This window comes from Coturnix japonica, chromosome 2 (genome assembly GCF_054131305.1).
Source record: "Coturnix japonica strain WE chromosome 2, WE-NBRP24, whole genome shotgun sequence".
In the NCBI taxonomy this organism is placed as follows: Eukaryota; Metazoa; Chordata; class Aves; order Galliformes; family Phasianidae; genus Coturnix; species Coturnix japonica.
Window position 1 is genome coordinate 130,111,691 of NC_140664.1, and position 19,244 is coordinate 130,130,934.

The following is a 19,244-nucleotide window of genomic DNA, read 5'->3' on the forward strand; positions in this document are numbered from 1 at the left end:
CCTGACTCCAATGCAAATGACAACAAAACTCATGTAAAAATGTAAGTAGCTACTAAATTAATCCTTCCTGCAGTAAAAATATCTGCTTAAATCCTACAAATCAGAACACCAATATCACTGCTTTTCTAATAAACTGGATTTGAAGAAAGTATTTCATACAAGTGCCATCTTTCATATGCTATTTTCCAAATATGCTGAAGTTCCTCTTCATTCAATGATTTCTTCTATTAAATGTTTCTAGCCCATTTTTAAGAAAGTCAGAACAGCAAGAGTGAAGCTATTCTGCCTTTACATTAAGCACCTCAGCTTAACTAGTACCAGTTTACAGCTCAGCAGCTGATTTCACGATCCCCCCGTTTTTCAAAGAGATTTATCCACTACTGACCAAGATTTTCTTGGCTATGGACAAAACAAACATGCTCCTAATACTCAAGGGTAGTGCTGAGAGTTCTACATTGAGATGAAAAGTGCTTTGTTATGCATGTGCACAGGTTTGGCACATAAACTGTACAGAAATGTGTTTAAAAAATTTCTTATATAATAGAACAAGAAGGGTAGAAGAAAGCACAGATGCCAGTATGGTATGATAAACACAGATAGAATGATGTAGGTCTGATTTCTTATTCCTTAAAAAAATAGTAATGTAATCAACAATGGTACTGACAAAGTAGAAGAGAGAGGCCCCTACAACACCAAAAAGACAACAGCAAACAACCAAACAACACATTTATTTTTCCAAAGTGATTAAACAGTCACCAAATGAAAAAAAAAACAAACAAACAAACAAAAAAAAAACCATACATACCTGTAAGAGCTACTTGCTCAGTCGGATGAAACTTTATGGAATTTACTGTGTAAAACAAAGCAGAGCTTTAATCTAGAGTACTACAAGAACTGTTTCACAATGTTTTATCATTACAAGTATTGAAACATCAAGAAGTCTTCAGTTGTAATTGACTTTCTGTGGGATTGCAACCTCTTAGTTGAGAGAAACCATAATATTTGAGCATAGAAGCCTATGAAGTATCAAGGTTGGAAAGGACCTTAGAGATTTAGTTCCAGAAAGTCAATTACAGATACCACAAAGCACATTTTCTAGCAAATTATTTCCTGAACCTACTACAAGTGTTTCATGTTAAAGAGGATGAACAAACTACATTCAAGCAATTGTGTGCAAGCTGACTGGAAATAATGCTCTAGATTTCCATAAAGTGAATTATTTATAACTATTCCTAACCTAATCATTAAACTTCCTATGTATGACCATCAACTTCTTCATTATCGCTAAAAATTGCGTGAACAAATTGCTGAAGATCCAACGCAAATAACAAATTAGATTTCAGCCCTGCAACTACATGAAACTGAAGCATGATTGTTTTAAAACACAGTCCTGAGAGAATTCTGTCAGCCTACAAAGCTGCTCTTCATTTCTTATTTCAATGAATAAGATTTAATTACTTCACATTATTAAACATTTTTATTTGCAAAACCCAAAAGCTTCACTTCAACAGTTCAAGAAAGTACTTAATAATCATTTGTGTTCATCATTTAAGTAAAATAGATGCCTATGCTCTCAAGAGAATGCTGGAATTCGCTGAGTATTGAATTGAAAAAGATACTCATTGTTCACACTAAATCACCTCAATGGTGTAATAACTGCTGACATCCAGCATTTCAAATCAACTGTCATACATAAACAAGTGAAAAAAGTTTTACTAAATGAAAGCTATGTAAACTGGAATTTAACATTGTTCTTTTTTTCTTTGGTTTAAACTTAATTTAGGGCATTTTATTAATTTCGTGATTACCCAAGTAGCAATTGAAAAAATAAATAAATAAATAAATAAATCCACCAGTGGTTGGAGTTTTTAAATCACACTAGTGGTGCTCCCTCAGGATCGGTCTCAGGGCCAGTTTTCTTCAATGTTTTTAATCAGTCACCTAGACACAGCAATTGAGTGCATGCTAAGTAAGTTTATGTATGATAAGTAAGAGAAGCCACCAACTCCCTTGAGGGTCGAGAGGTCTTCCAGAGATGTCTTAATAGATGGGCAACCATCAATAACATGAAAAATTTAACAAGAACAAATGTCAGATTCTGTACCTGGGGCAGTGCAATCCTGGAAGTATATATAAACTAGGGGACAACTGGCTCAGTTTTGACTCAGAATAAGCCAATACGCCCTGTCAACCAGAAGAGCCAACTGTAATCCCAGAATGAAAAGAATAGCTAACTGGTCAAAAGTAGATGTCCCTCTATATTCAGCACTGATGTGGCCTCACCTCAAGTACTACGTGCAGTTTTGGGCTCCACAATATATGAAAATAGAAATAATAGAAATACCCTTCTTTGGGCACAAGATGGTGAAAGGACTGGAAGATATGAGGGATGAGAAGCTGAGGTACTTGGTTTGTTCAGCTTGGAAGAGAACAAGAGGTGACCTCATTGCTGTCTGTAATTCCCTTATGGGGTAGGAATAGACAGGGAGGTGCCCGTCTCTCTGTAGACTGCCTACAGGATGAAAGGGAATTGCTTAAAGCTGTGTCAGGGAAAGCTCAGACTGGAAAATCACAAGAGCGTAGTCAAACACTGGACCAGGATCATCAAGGAAATTGTGACAATCCCAATTCTGTCGACATTCAAGAAGCATTTGGACAACAAACTTAGGTAACATGGTTCAACTCTTGCAAATGTGCCCATAAATTTTCTGTATATGTCACTGTTCATTCATTCAGAATTTACAGAACTATCTTAATACTCTGATCTAAAAAAAGAATCACATTAGAAAACATTCCCTGTATGAAGACTGATGGAATTTTACAATTAGCTTGTTAATTGTGTAGGCAAACCATAAAGTAAAACCACAATAACCATTTTTGCAGGTGTCCAAAAGGCACTTCCCCCTCCCAAAACTACTCTTTTCCAGTTTACACAATATGCTCCTATCTTACCTGATCCAACATGCCCTACATACTTGACAAGGCACTTCCCCGTTTCTATGCTCCACAGCAAAGCAGTATGATCTACAAAGATTGAAAAGCAGCAGTAAATATTTGTTAAAAACATATACTTTTCACTTTTACTTCTTAATCAACAAGCAAGTTAACTCAGACTGTAAGGCACACCAAAGTGTCCTCAATTTATTTCCTCTTCAAAAGACTGACAACTCAAACTGACCAACTCTAACTGACTGTTGCAAACATACAGGCCTCTAGACTCATTTTTGGATCATCACAGGTACTACTGAATAAATCAGTAAATCTGTTTCTTCAGTGGAGAGTGAGGAATCTAGTTAGATGCATAACAACCAACAAAACAAGGTTTTCAGCTGCCTCTAGGTCCTTAAACAACAGCCCAAAGTACGGAAGTACACAAGAATATGCAAACTATGACACCTATGTCAGCAGTTTCTATAATGCTAACACTGATAGAGAACCTTACAGGGATCAGCGAATACAAGAGTACAGCACTGTGTGCAAGACACCACTTCAAGCAAGCAGCTCCAAGAACCATCCATTTACACTATCCAACAAGCTTCCTAAGGGAAGAGCGACCTGCATCAAAGCTAACTGACATACTCCTAAGAACAACAAGGACGTCTGAATTTTCTACAGAATAAATGCATTTCAAGGAAGGGACACATTTATTTTTGAGCTCCTTTAAAGCAACTCTTTCAGTGTGCAGTTCAGTGGTGGAACAAAGAATTCAGGTATGCTCCTGATGTACCTTGCTATTATTTAGAGATTAAACCAGAATTTTCTGAATGTGCAAGCAACACAACACCTTACCAGCAGATGCGGTTCCCAAAACCACTGGCTGAGTTTTCGCAACACTGACATCCCAAATGCCATCCCTGTGGCCAACGTATTCCTTTACCAGTTGACAGATTGCTCTTGATGTTGTAGTTTTAAAACTGGATACAATCTGAAAGAGCAGAAAGATCACATTTTTCCACACAGACACAAGATGAATTATCTCACAAACACAAATAAATACTAACTTGTTCATACCGATTCTTTCATTATCTTACAGTTCACTACTGCTAAGAAATTGTCATTTGATGGTTGGAAAGTGATTCACAGCGCAAACATACTTTATTTCTTACAGAATGCCCCTATTTACAGAAGGCTAAACTACTCTGTACTACAATAATACAACCTCGTTGGAGTAACCAGTTGTACAAATGCAGTGCAAACCTCCCATCTGGTGTGGGTAAAGGATTAAAAAAAAACAAAAAAAAAAAACAAAACCCTTTCCTTGTCTATTCCCAAACAACTTCATCTGACAACTTAAAGACAGTCCATGAAATCGAGAGCACTGTCTTTGATAATAAGAACTATGGATTAATTCCAATAAAATAAAAACATTCCATTTCACAAACTCACCATCACTTTTTTTCCAGAACTGCAAAAAGCTGATCACATCAAACACTAATCAAACACTAACCCACTAACCTGAGAGTACATGCCAGGTTCTGTGTAATAACACATTTTAAAGGTTCATCAAGCATTTAGATGAGTTTGACAAGTACATTCCCACAATGTTAAGGGAAAACAGAGAAGATTCAAATTAGTATGTGCGTACTAAATTAAAGGAAGAAAACATGTAGCAAAAATGGGAGAAATAGTAAAAGAAAACTGAAAGCTCCAGACAATAAAGGTATTGCTTTGAGAAAGACTTTCTGAAAAGCTTTGTTAAAACAAAAACAAGCAAACAGAGCAATTCTTCAATGCTTTGCTCAGCATGCAATTATGGGAAAGTATCTACCTACATGACCTGTTGATTCAAAACCTTTAAGCAGTTCAACACAAACCACATATTCAACTTTGTAAAAATTAGGAAACTAATTGTCTACGTTTCAAATACAGTAAAAGGTAAAATTTAAAAAAAAAAAAAAAAAATTAAAGTCCTATTAATTTGTGGTAACAAAAAAGTGTCTGAAGCACGTTGTTAAAGCAAGTTACATAAGGTTTTTACAAGCTGAAGGACATCTTTAAGACTTAAAGCTAGGATATTCCAAATCCTGAGCATGACAACTTCCCAGTGATAAAATGACAATGCCCTGTCAGAATTCCAAATTAACTGTTAGCGTGAATTCCTATTTTATGTCAAAAGAAGCAATAGTCATAAAGGCTGTACTGAAAGGAAAACAGGTAATGGCAAACATTAATAGCTCACACTACAGAGTTTCATAGTTTTTCACTATAACCATATGGATGAGACTTAAGATAGCCATATTAGTCTCATGAATACACACTGATGAGCAGAGGTTTAATTTGTCTCATACCTTGCTAGTAGATGCCTTGTAAGTTGTCTTTAATTTCTGAGAAAGTTGACTGGTACTATGGCTAGCTGTTGAGACAAATAAATTCAAAGGAAGATATTTCGAACAACATTAGTTTATTTGCACAAGTAACTCAACAAGATTCCAAGTTTGGGTCAGCCAAGCACAGAAAAATTACATTCAAAAATCTGATTGAAGATTCTTTGTGGTTTTCTGACCTTTTGTTTTCAGTTGTCCTTTGCTCAGTTCAGCTCCATCAATTGTCTGTCCTTCGGCTGCTAAACGTTCATTAAGTGTATCAATCTCTCTACGTACTGATAACAAAAATTCAAATTAATACAATAAAAGAAGCACCATTAACAATATCATTAACATTCTAAATAAGAAGTGTTATGGTTAGCAAGTAATGTTAATTTCATAGAAGCAGTTCTCACAATGATATAAACAAAGATTCATGCTGAATCTTCCAGAGATCCACCTTGACCCAGATTCCAAGGAAAGCACTACTGGCTTCTAATTAATTATTTTTACTATTAAAAGTCACTAAATATTAACAAAGCAACTTCTGTTAGATATATGGTCCACCTACACTGACTCAAATACAATAGAAAGTAGAAAACTTACTAATTGTGCAGCTAGTACATTTACAGCGATGTGCATTACTTCTTGACAAAGACTATTAATCATCAAATAGCATTCTTCCCTGACCTCCTGTTTACTGTTAGAGATTCCACAAAAGAGTGCAAACATACATTTTATACTTTGAGAAACATTAAAATGCAGAAGAATAATGTACACATTCTACATTTAAGTCTTTTAGAAACATTAAGTACCATCAGAATATTTTTTGCACATAACACAAAACATTCATCTGAAACAAGAATGTGCTTTTCTCTCAATTACTTATCTCTCTCGCTAGGATCATTTGAGGAACAGAGCAATGGTACAGCAAGATCAGGTACTCTTAAGAGATTTCCAGCTGCTTAACTGGTTTAAATGGTCTGATTTCACTTTATAAAGAGCATTTTCAGTGGCTTATAGTTATTCCTTAAAATCTGTGCTGATATCTTTAAACATCTTCCTCAGGTCAAATTTCATTGAAAGACTTTAGCCAGGCAGTTTTCAGCTGTTCTCAAGAATAAAGTTTGAATTGTGCCTTTCCCACAAATTCTTACAACTTCTTTAAAAAGGTCATTTGTTCCCAGACTTTGACACAAGACTTTCAGATCAGGGAGAACATGATCCATTAAGACTGTGTTTTTTCCACAGAAGCCTCAGTCATAAGCACTAAAAAAAGCCAGCTTTTGCTGGAAATGAGCAAAGCAGGATTCTCTTTCCTGTGGTCCTTAGTCACAAGCACCTAAACTTATTCAATACAGCATGAAAGAGAAGTAAACAAAGACAAACTTGTAGTGATAGATGACTGAAACAAACAAGTCAGGCAGATTAAAGTAAACAGCTGAAAGAATTAAGACTGCAGCCTAGAAGGAATTATAAGAGACTAGAAATCTGTTGTAATAAGGGAAAGAGAACTTGAGATTCTCCAGTGAATGTAACTGCAACACCAATGTAGGAGTAAGACCAGGAGCCAAAACAACAGACTGAAAAACTTGGAAGCCATCCTGGGGGCTGAAAAATCACAAGTGCCAGGAGTGAAATATAATGTTCTGGCGAAGGACAAAGATGCAGAAGTAAAAGAAATGGTTTTGATGGAAAATTATTACCCTCTGAACGTTACAAGCAAATTCACAGCTTGCTTTTCAGTCAGGATTTTGTGAAGTTTCATGAATGTTTTGTGTGGAGAAATATAAAAATCCAAGAACAAACTTCTCTCGCTTCCAGCCAACTTCTCAGCAGGAGACTGAAGTCAGGTGTGCAAATTCTCAGTAATGTAAAAAAAGTGTAGCGTTGAGAGCATTTAACCAATGCAATCTCACCTTTTTAATAGAAGAAAAGAGCAACTCGTTTCCAATAGCAAAGCAAGAATGTTATTGTAACTTGAGTGTTTGGTTTAACTGTGAGAATAGCTTAAGTGTGGGAAAAGGTTTGACGTGGAGCCAAGATAGATGGCTTTGACAATTTAGAAGTCAAGCTTCCAAAACCCAACAAGGAAAATTTAGCAGCGGCTTTACAGCTGACGGTGTTACTCTGGATCATACACCAGCTTGGATCACTTTCAATAGGTTACATTACATGTGTCATATTTTTTTGCAGATAACACTTGGAGATTTTAACTGAGTGTTCAACATCAAAACACATGAGCAGCTGCAGGTGTTACTTACGTGATGCACTAACAAGCATTTTCAATACAAGTTCAAAACAACTTTTAAATTCCTCACAGAGAAACTCAAATTCATTATATTACAGCACTCAGTGCAATCTTTTCAAGTACTAAATCCTAGATACGAGTTCTTAAGTTGTTAGAAAAACTATATACTTACATTCCAAATTTTCAATATATAAATTCTCAAACTCCCGCTCTATTTGTCCAAAAAGTTCAAGGAGTGTGTTCCGAACAGAAGATGGTAGTTTAGAATCCTAGGAGGCAAAACATGGGTTTTTACATTTAGTCATATAAACTTAGCATTAAACTAAAGACGTGTATATAAACATCTCCTGCAATTGTATTTCAATCTTAAGCCCACTTTAAGTGTTTTGTGCCTCCTGACTAAAAGGAAGTTGACTATACATGACTTAAGGTGTTCTGCGATGATACTGTCTTTACTAAAGCTTTAGACAAACTTACCTTTTAAATGGTTACCTACTCTTATCACTAACTGTAACTAAGCATGAAAGAAACGGCAATTTCTAATCCTTCTGTCCTCACGTACTGTTCTAGAAACCTCCACAGAAAATATTTTGAGGCAGATTTACAGAGAAGGGCTGTATCTTTCCTCTGCAGAACTAATATGACGCTTCTGAGGCATAAAATTAAGTACACGATAAAACCACTAACAAGAGATGTAAATGACTTCAGTATGCAGCTGGCTCACAACCTTCTGTAGGCAGCTGAATTTTATTGACTTGCCTACAAAACAGGGTTCAACACCATGTTTTCAGTAAAGAAACACACTGTATCCCAACCAAGTATTGATTTCTGCTGGGATTCAAAGTGAATCAGTGCATCCATCACCGAAAGCTGTTGAGAAGACAGAGAGAAAAGACAACTGAATGTAATAGACTACTCCTTTCCCTGAAGAAATTCAAGGTCAGGCTGGATGTGGCTCTGGAAAGCTTGATCTGATGGTTGGCAACCCTGCATATAGCAGAGGGGTTGAAACTAGATGATGTGGTCCTTTTCAACCCAGGCCATTCTATGATTCTTTCCAGCATAACCGTCATGTCAGCATCCACCTATCAAATACATCGGGCATGTGCATTTAAGTGACATTAAAAAAAAAAAAGAGAGAAAGAAAGAAAGCATGAAAAAGTATTTAAGTTCAAAGTCTTGAAAACATCAGCTAAAAAAATAAATAAAATTAAATTAAAATAAAATAAAATAAAATAAAATAAAATAAAATAAAATAAAATAAAATAAAATAAAATAAAATAAAATAAAATAAAATAAAATAGGAAAATCAGTCTGCATCTGCCACAATGTAAATCACCATTATACCACTATTAGAGGTCTTAAATTACAGAAAAAACCATTACGGAACATAACATTAATCCAGGACATCTCCCAAATTACAGGGAACATGGTTATTCCAAAGGAAGTTTAAGGACGATTATGGTTTGTTTTGTTCTTCAGTGTTTCAGCAAAGCCAAACCAAAAAGAAATTGTTTCCATACCTATAAACTGAAACACGAACAAAGAGGCACGGTAGCCATTAGAGGGCAGCAGGCATCTTTGATCAAGTCAGCATTTAAGAAACCAGAACTTAACATAATATTCTAGTTCTCACATTCAGGATGACTTACTTCAGAAAGCCAGGTTATTTATGGACATCGAGTTTAAGGACAAGAGCAAGAGAAACCACTGACAGATGCACACAGAGCACACCTGCTTTGTGCATGATTCAGTCTTATATGAATGACGTGATACTTTCAGCTTGCTATTTTCAACTGACAGAAAAGGGCACAATGCTGAAAGAAGTGGTCCTGTGCTCCTCACATCACCTCACAAATTAAGCACTGTTATGAGAAACACTAAAGGCTGAACAAATACTTCCGATTCAACTACCCACTAATTCCAGATTATACAAGAAATTCAGTTATCCTACTAAAACTTCAGAATATAGGGAAGGCTTTTAACCTCCTTCTCAGAGCCTGAAAGCATCAGCAAATCTAAACCAACATGGTAAAAAAAAAACATTACCCAGATCTCGTGTCGTTTATAGCTCCATTGTGAAATAGCATTAATATTCTCTACATGTTAGAATTGGCCAGTGGGCTGTTCAAGGTTAAGTCAACAAATTCAGAAAGATAACTGATAAAGCATTTAGAAACTCTACATATCACAGTGTAATACATTTGTAGAGTTGGATGAGAAATACCCAAATAGGTTAATATTTTGTTTTCTATACAGATGTGGCAGCATGGCTTGACTTCTCAGCTGCTCTTTGTTCCTGAAGTAAGGTTGCAAATGTTTTCAGTTACAACACGAGTGGTCTCCTGTGCAGGAAAGTATTTAGATCCAACTTTTGGATGACAAAACTAATACTGTAATTTAATGAATAACAGATTCAGTAGGAAAGCCTGGCACACCAGTGAAATAGAAGCTGTTCACTTCAAAGTACCTGCAGACAGCCCAGAAGAAAAAGTGAGGTTTCTCACAGCTAAACAGTATTTCAAAATATCCCTGATACAAATCAAGTTTTACATCATCTTTGCCAGGCATAGTTAACCCTGCATATTCGGTTTGATACTGAGTAATCTTCTAACTGTTATTTGCTCAGGTTGGCCAGCACTGCTTTAAACTCTTCCCATAGGAGTCTTAGCTACATCTAATTTCAATATTATCAAGTGAAGCATTCTGAGTTTCTCCTGACTACATTTACTACAGAGACTGACGTGATGATAAACATTATGGAAGTTTAAGATTGTTGTTCATTCACTTAAATTTACGTGCACAGAAGAAACTGCATCTGCAATTGAGATGAGTTCAAAAACAAAACAAAAACCCCCACTGAAAACTGTAAGTTAGCTCACACCTGTCAAGCAGGCAGAAATACACCCAATTAGAGAGTATTTCAGTCAACAGAAAGAAAAGCCAAACTGCATCCCTGTCAATACCTTCCCTTTCAGAGCTGTAATAACAAATATTTTGGTTTATTCATAGTCCTGACTAACTACTATTCCAAATTCATGTGAATCAGCCTTCAGCTTAGAGATGTGGGGAGATGGCAGGGAGAGGCACAGCACTCTGAACAGGGTGTTTCTTTGTTAGTGGTTTTACCACTCATGTAAGAATATGTAAAAGCTAATAAAAGGTTTCACCAGCCTGGAAACAGCCTGAAATACTGCCAGTATCTGCATCAATAGATGGTCAACACTGAAAGCAAACAAGTCTGCTGTTTCTCCAGCTTTACTAGATGTATTTCATTACTTATTTTCATTTGTTGTTTCTTTTTTTTTCCACACAGAATACACTGTTCATAAAAAAAAAAAACCCACCCCCCTCTAAGGAAGTTACCTAGGCAGTGGTGTATTACTTTACCTGCCCTTCCAACATGTCTCTCTGCAGTCCTGCCCGTTCTTGCTCAGAACTGTTGGTTCTTCGGATTGAAAGACTGTGCGATTTGCGTTTCTGCTTTGCTTGGCGAGCAGATGCACAACTTCCACTTTCTATTGGCATTACTTCAAAACAACAGCTTCACAGAGGCTCCTAAAAACTAAGGACAAGCATTAAATGTCACCGATTGCTCTGCCAAAGCAACTACAGTTTAACATTCTTCCTCTAAACAAAAATATTAGGTACACTACATTTTGGAGTTGTTTGGGGTTTCGTTAAAGCAGAAAGCTTCTTATTACTTACAACATTAAACTCAAAAACATGTAAGTTACTACACAAATAAAGAATGGGATCGTTTCTGCACTGTTTTTGATTTAGATAACCTCCAGAAAAGGAAAAGAGATTTCATTTTCATTGCCTTCCTGACTTTGGTGAGTACCAGCAGCAATAGCCCCAAAACGCTTCCAGGAAACAATTATTACGCATACCATATTGCACTGAAATGCATGCAAAATTAAAACCCAGCTGGAAAATGAAAGCAAACAGACATGATAACTTAGGGACACTGTCAGGTTAGGAATGTACAATGCAACGTTAAGCGCTAGTATACGAAACTGAGTTCATGTGCTTGTTTACATATAGCAGAAGTTATGCCCAATGACAACCCGCAAACTGCCTTCCAACAGCTCACGGTTTCACCTTCTTAGACAGTAAAAGTGCCCTTGACTTCTCAGGACAGTGAAAGTGAGCCTGACTTACCAGGCTGCTGCTGCTGCTGCTAATTTTTAATCTTCAGCAGCTTGTTAATGCCAAATATGCATTTTAGCATCCTTATAACACCTGACAGTATCACCGAATGGTATTACCATGCATGATCTACTGCTTTCCCCTGCTTAAGAAACACCAAATCGTGTTTGATTTCTGCCATAAACAAGTGGAGATGTTCTTCAGTTGAAATATTTTTGTATTTTTTAAAAATGAACCATTTCTGGATTTCTACTTAATTTTCTTTTAGTAAACCCAATATGTAGCAGAAATTCTTTTTAGCTTCACGGGGTACCAGCTGTTAAGGATTTTATTATTCAATTTCTTTTTTAATCATGAACATTGAGAACAAGATAAAGATTCATTCTCCAGCACAGATGATTTTTCCAAAACAACAATTACGACTTAAAACAACTGCAACAGTCTGCAGAGAAACAGGAGAGCAGAGTTGGCAAAGCTGACAAGGCAACTGAGCTTCCTTTCAGACAAGCTGATCAAAGAAAAATATAAACCGAACCCAGGGCCACTTCCAATTTAAGATCCGCCAACACACCAGATCTCAAAGCTAGGAATGAGCACCATCACTATGAAGAAGAACCAGCATTAACCAGTGTGGTGGTTTCAATGTGATATTTTCAACTTTTTAACCTATCGTAAAGCCAAGGAAAAGTATCGCTTACTGAAAACACAGTATGTATCGCGAATAAAAGCAGCTTTAAATTTGCCTTCTTCTCTATACCACAAAATATATAAAGATACAAAAACGGGACTAGATTTAACTAGGGATTTCATGCCCATAATCCTCACATCTTCTCAAAAAAGTACCTGGTATTTTATTAGCTATTGGAACATCTGAGTTCCAGCAACCTGACATCAATCCCATCGGGAATCCAGAATGAAAACTCAGACTGCCCCACTATCCTGTACTTCACTGAAAGGATTTTATTAATTTCCACTGGACTCCGTACAGTCCTCCCCCACACCTAATCCCACTGGAGCTTTTCATGTGTGATTAATCAGCAGTAACTAATTAGTTCTATCCATATATATAAACCTAAGAAGAAAGTACAGAACTGCCATTAGGTAGTTTCTCATTTCACTACGTCTCATTTTTCCCTGTGGCCACACGCCTCTATCATAGATAGACAGGGCTGAAATTATATATTAAAAAAAAAGCCAACCCTGTAATCAAGTTACTGCCAATTTTCTGGGCTTTTCTGAGTACCTTCCTGTTCTTGAACATATGGCTAAGAATTAGGAACAGGCTTGCAGCATTCACCACGTTTCTGTTTCCTTTCAAGCTATGATCAGACACCAAAAACAGCTGAAGATTCTCCTCCTCTATTCCCTCTTACCTCACTTGGGAACCACTCTTTTGTTGCCTTCTACTTTAGCGGTTCCTGCAGTGTGGTCCAATACAACAAACTGTGCACACAGAGATGCATTAACAGTTATACATCTATACATACACACAGCTGCATACAATCACATAAATCAGCTTATGCCGTTCACTTAAATGCCACAAAAAGAAATCTAATGTCTAGTTCCTGCCAGCTACTGTCTTCTAAGCTGTGGGTATGTACAGAGGCATTAATATGGTTTATATTTACTCCTTACTAGGCATTATTCTTTCTATGTTAATTTTCCCTTGACCTCTGCTGCCAAGCTACTTCATTTCAGAGCACTTCACCAAGAGACACGCCGTTCTGGACTGCTCCAGGACACACAGATTCAGCAGCTATAAAGCAGCACATTGTGCCATGTAGAATTTAAAGGGACACGGTCAAGAAGGCAAGATGATATTTCACGGGGTGAAATTCTCACATGAAATACACAGGAGTTTCTACCTCCACAGCAAACAGAACAGGCCAGATACGAAGCACTCGCCGTGCTCTGCTCATGCCCCGGCGTGACCACATCCATGCACTGTTTGGGAGAGCAAGCATGCACAGCTCCCTGCAGCAGAGCAAAGCTGCAACCCAGAGGCAACAAGCAGAAATGTGCACACAGAGGACAGGAAGGAGGAACGGAGGGTGTCCAGCTTAACCACCTTTCATGTTGCTCTGACTTCCACCAAAAGGCCACGTCACCTTTCAGTAAGGGAGCAGTAACAGTTTATAAAACCCAGACATAAATTCGAGTGGAAAAGTAATGACGGTGTCCCTTTAAACATGAACTTCTCTTTGAAACTTCAGAAACGTTTTCAACACTGACCACAACAATAAGCAGCTGCAGGTTTTCCAAGAGTAGATTTTACAGAACAGATCCTTGGCAATACGATGCTAAAAAAAACCAAATCCATCAGGTGCTCATTTCTAGCAGTTACCTGATTCCCCTCATTACATAAGGTTGTCAAACAGCGAGAATTACCTGTCCAGAATATCAGTGTCATGTTACATATCCTATGGAAACCACATTAAATATTGATTAGTGAAACAGTCAGTAGTACACAAACCAAAGTATTTCACATTTTTGAGGGGGGCAATGGAGTAGGGAACACACATCAAGGCTGAGGGGCAAATTTGAGTCAAGCAAACTAAGAAAAATGGCATTAAAATGACCCCTCACATACCATTAGTCACACAGTGTTAAACAGAACATTCAGATGTTACAAACGAGTTCTGAGAAGGTGCATTCATTCCTCCCCCATCTCCACCCCCACCCCCCCATCCGCTTACAAATAGGACAAGCAGTGTGAAATATCACCAGGAAGGATGGGAATAGATTCCTGAATAAATGAAGTTAAAAATAGAGTACATAAAACTGAAAAGTGCTTCCAAAGAAACCAAAAAATAGAAAAAGGGAGAAAAGAATGGTATCACTAAATTAAACGCAGTAAAGGTACGCTAGTAAACAAGCACTCCATTATTACAAGCAAGCTTGTAAACTGTACTGAGCATTTCCACCCAGCTATGTTGGACTATGCCATGTCTTCAGAGAACGGCACCAAATGGATTCCTGACCAAGACAAGCAGCACAAGTAGGGGAAAAAAAAGGTGTCCTAGAAAAGAGTCCACAGGTGATTAGAAAAGAGACCGTAGGTGATTACTACTTCCTGAATGTAAAGGCACTTCGGTATTTCAATTATGCTGTTTAATTAAACTCAAATCATATTTTCCAGTCTGTTAAATTAAAGTTCTGTCACCTACCTTCCTGTAACAGATGTTACCGTGTATTCACAGGAAATAGTTCATTAGAGTAACAGTAAACAGCAGATGTGCAGCCAGTTAGCAATTTATTCAGCTACAATAAAGAAATGGCACTGAACAAAAATGCCATTGGTCTTGTCACCAATGCACACTGCTCTCACTGCTTAAACATGAATTCAGTGCAGTCAATCAATTCTACTTGCGTGCTTCTACTTCTGAGCATGGAATAAGAGCAGCAGGCCGCCAAAAGGAGCTCCTGGGGTATGGATACTGCTGAAGCCAGGAAGAAAAGCTGTTTTAAGAAGCGTCAGAGCTCGGACCAAACAGCTCCAGGGCTGCATTGCCTTTTTTGTTCATTCAAAACAACATACAGGTCTGGAAAGGGAAAGCATCTGGAAATTTCAGCAGCATTTCTTACCCAAGATCTCCCCGGTCCATTTTGTTTAAAGTTTAGCAACGCCAGGACTTACTATTTAAAGGATTTTGTCAAAACAGAACAACTGTACTGGATTTCTGTGTGCTCTTAAATCTCTGACAGTGTTTCAGGTCTTTCTGTTGTAAACATGGTTTAGAACAAAAATTCAATGCATGCTATATAAGAAAGAATTACTACAACAGTAATTACTGTCCTGTGCAGTAACACCTTAAGAAATAAAGATGCCAATTAACATGTTGTTCTCATGCAGCAGGGAAAGAAGGGAAAGACAGGAGAACTGTTACCCTTAGTAAGTTCTTAATTAACCATAACTCAGTTTGACAGCATTAGTCGTGAGTTAAAGGAATTTGAAAGTCAATCTACACCCCTACAACCTTCATTAATATGCAAAGGTGTCAAATTTAAAAGAGTGAAACTTCCATTTTAAAGTCACAGAATAGAATCAAAGAGTCTTTAGAGTTGGAAGGGACCTTTAAATGCCATCTAGTCCAACTCCCCTGCAGTGAACAAGGACATGCACAGTTAGATCAGGTTGCCTGGGGTCTGATCCAGACTCGCCTTGAAAGTCTCCAGGAATGGGGCATCAACCACATCTCTGGGCAACCTGTGCCAGTGCCTCACCACTCCTGCTGTAGAAGACTTTTTCCTTATATCTAGACTAAATCTGCCATCTTTAAGCTTGGAACGTCTTCCCCTTGTTCTATCACCACAGACCCTGCTAAAGAGTCTGCCCCTTCTTTCCTGTAGCTTCCCTTTAGATACCAACAGGTCACTATCACGTTACCTCGCAGCCTTCCCTTCTCCAGGCTGCACAGCCCCAGTTCTCTCAGCCTGGTTCCACCCTTGGGATCCTTTTTGTGGCACTCTGGATGTGCTCCAACAGATCTACATCTCCCCTGTACCAAGGACTCCACATCTGGATTTCAGTGAACCATTACTTTCAAGGACGCTACATACTCAAATGTAGTTAGTTCAATACAAGTTCCAAGAGTACAGCACACCCAAGAAAGTTCAGGTTAGGCAGACTCCTTTGCAATACAAGGTGTTTTTCTAAAGATAAATATTTAGGAAACAAAACCACTCCAGATCATCACAGATGATGCCAGAACCTGTGAGAAGCGCACTCAAACATTACGAAACCCACTCAAGCATTACAATGTGACTTGTTTATTCCTAAATTTAGCACTGCGTGCTTTCAAACAAAGCTGGATGTTATGAGACGTGTCGGAGGGGAAATCAGCTCCCAGTGAAAAGGTGACAACCTCCTTCATAAAGAAACTGCACAGGTGAATTTTAACTACATTATGCAGCTGAAAGCCAGGGATAAAGACTTCAGCACATGAGTAGATACCCACCCTGAGCAAGCTTCTAACAGCACTGAAGTGTTGTTGCCCAGGGAGGTTGTGGATGCCCCGTCCTTGGAGGTGTTCAAGACCAGGTTGGACGGGGCCCTGGGCAACCTGATCTAGTAAAGGTGTATGTTTGGTGGTCCTGCCAGGCAGGGGGGTTGGAACTACATGATCCTTGAGGTCCCTTCCAACCCGGGTCATTCTGTGATTCTGTGAAGTGTAAAGCAGCCCAGTTTTGCTGCTATTCAGCTTTGATCCTGCTAATAAAAACTATGTCAGCAAATGTTGCAGTCCCATCAAAATGCATCACTGACTGAGCCTGCCAACCACCACAGCAAAAAAAAGCCATCTCCTTAACCATACACACTTGCTTTAGCTGACATTAATCAATAAGTGTTATTAAAAATAGATTATTTTTTTTATCTAGAATATAAAAGAAACCTGATTGGGTCCACTGATATCATCAAAGAACGCTGAAATGGAATTGCTTTAGTACTGAAAGCATACAGCATTCCTTAGAGAGCTGAGTTCACCATACTCACTGAATATGCTGTTTCAATTAGCTTCAATAACTACATTCAACATACAGTACATTTAACTGTACTTGCAGTTAACACTGTGAATACCGATCTACCCAAATATGTATTGTGCTTTATTTTATTAATGAGTATTGATCAGCTGATTTTTCTTGGACAGTTCAATAAAGAACATCAAGTCCAGCTCTAGTTCAGTCCTAAAGAGCAGCCTCCAAACACGCTTTGTTTCCTCAGCTGTCTCACAAAATCACAGAATTATCAAGGTTGGAAAAGACCTAGAAGATCATCTAGTCCAACCATCACCAATACTTCCCGGCTAAATGATATTCATCAACACAACATTCAAACATTTCTTGAACTCTCCCATGGTCGGTGACTCCACCACCTCCCTGGGCAGTGCATTCCAATGCCTGACTACTCTTTCCGAAAAGTAATACTTCCTAATGTCCAGCCTGAATCTCCCCTGACGCAGCTTAAAACCATTCCCTCTAGTTCTATCACTGATTACATGAGAGAAGAGGCCAACCCCCAGCTCACTACAACCTCCCTTCAGGAAGTCATAGAGAGCTATAAGGTCTCCCCTGAGCCTCCTCTTCTCCAGGCTGAACAATCCCAGCTCCCTCAGCCAAAACAGACCCTTTAGCTCTCATTCCTGTATTAGCAAATCCCTAACAGCTCAGGAGCAGCCAGGCTGCATGTACAGGTATGCAAATATAAGACCTGAGGGTGAGGAATCCCAAGGAAGTTCAAGCTCAAAGGTGGTTTACCTTAAACAAAGGTATTTGTTTAAGGAAGCACTGCAGCTCATTTCGAGGCCAGAATCTTACTGCGCTGTCTCTAAACAAACAATGCTCAGGCTTTTACTACCAGCGCAGCAGATAAACTGATAGCACGTTTCTATGCAAGCAGAATCATCTCTACTACCTTCATTTAGGTATCATCAGTTGCTAATCAATTAGAATATTTTACTGTTGAGACAGCAAGAGAAGCAAGCAGCTCTGACACTAAGCCTAGCACACACAGCACGCTTTCCTGAAGCACTGATAAGCACCTTCACACAGCACAAAGCATTTCCTCATATGGCCTAACAGATCTCTGGACAGTGTGCAACAGCTCAGCAAGTCCCCAGTCCTACGACTCTGCAACACCAAGTCTCACAACCATCAGCAGGAATTACCAGATGGTGAAAAAACAACAAACTCCTCTGGCTTGGAAGGAAACTCCCTCAATCCCTGGTGCTGGCACTCTCTCCCTGCAGAGGCTGAATCCCAAACAGGCCTCGCAGCCTGGCCTTCATCTCCCAAAACAAGCTGTAAGCCTGAGCTCCAGGGCCTACAAACTCCATAACATAATCCCTATCTCATCACAAACATATCAATAACAACACCACTTCTCCCTCTACGATGCAGTAAATCTGGTTTGCAGTTTCTGGTTGGGTGTAAGTAAGCTTCTCTTTTATTTTCACCCCACTCACAAGATTCCTCACATGACTTACCAACACTGTCAGTCAAGATGCTCTGCAACTATTAAGTCCTAAGTTTAAATGTAAGACAAGGTTTGAGGTTCTCCACATCACACATCCTCAGAGGAAGTTGTATTTAAATGGAACATAATAAACCTGGTTTAAGGACAAGTGTTCACATAGAGAAAGCAGCATTAAAAACACAAATGACACTGGCCCTTGCCTTGAATTCTAACATCTCATGAATGAGCTTCTCAAAGAAACTGCCCCAGCCCACAACACACAAAGCTATGCTTAAAGTTATTACAGAAAGACACGTTAGGAATGACACACGCAAGCATGAGATCTTATCTAATATAAACTACTCATATGACAATATACCTGTGGAATCTTGAGGTTACCAGCTCGCTTTTTAAAATATCACATAAAGGAAAATGACAACAGCAGACTTGCCTGGAAAACCGTTTTAGAACTTTGTTTATCCAAAAAGATACAGCCGTGACGTTCCAAACTAAGCACCTGAACAACAGAGCATGCTTAATTTCAAGGTGTACTCAGTGACACTGAGTCACTCCAAAGAAGTGGTTC

The 19,244-nt window shown here is 38.4% G+C and overlaps 1 protein-coding gene across 2 annotated transcripts in view; it reads right to left on the reverse strand.

The window, feature by feature from the left end:
• WDR37 (WD repeat domain 37) overlaps nucleotides 1-19,244 on the reverse strand; it is a 34,938-nt gene that overhangs the window by 14,744 nt on the left and 950 nt on the right. The window contains exons 2-9 of one of the 2 annotated variants that reach the window (XM_015853207.3): nucleotides 14,095-14,126; nucleotides 10,945-11,119; nucleotides 7,727-7,823; nucleotides 5,504-5,599; nucleotides 5,289-5,353; nucleotides 3,790-3,925; nucleotides 2,953-3,024; nucleotides 806-850 (exon numbers count right to left, since the gene is read on the reverse strand). In XM_015853207.3, coding sequence (XP_015708693.1) covers nucleotides 806-850; nucleotides 2,953-3,024; nucleotides 3,790-3,925; nucleotides 5,289-5,353; nucleotides 5,504-5,599; nucleotides 7,727-7,823; nucleotides 10,945-11,082 — 649 coding nt within the window. In that variant the 5' untranslated portion in view covers nucleotides 11,083-11,119; nucleotides 14,095-14,126. The remainder of the gene's footprint in view (nucleotides 1-805; nucleotides 851-2,952; nucleotides 3,025-3,789; nucleotides 3,926-5,288; nucleotides 5,354-5,503; nucleotides 5,600-7,726; nucleotides 7,824-10,944; nucleotides 11,120-14,094; nucleotides 14,127-19,244) is intronic. The other variant, XM_015853208.3, reaches the window with a different exon arrangement.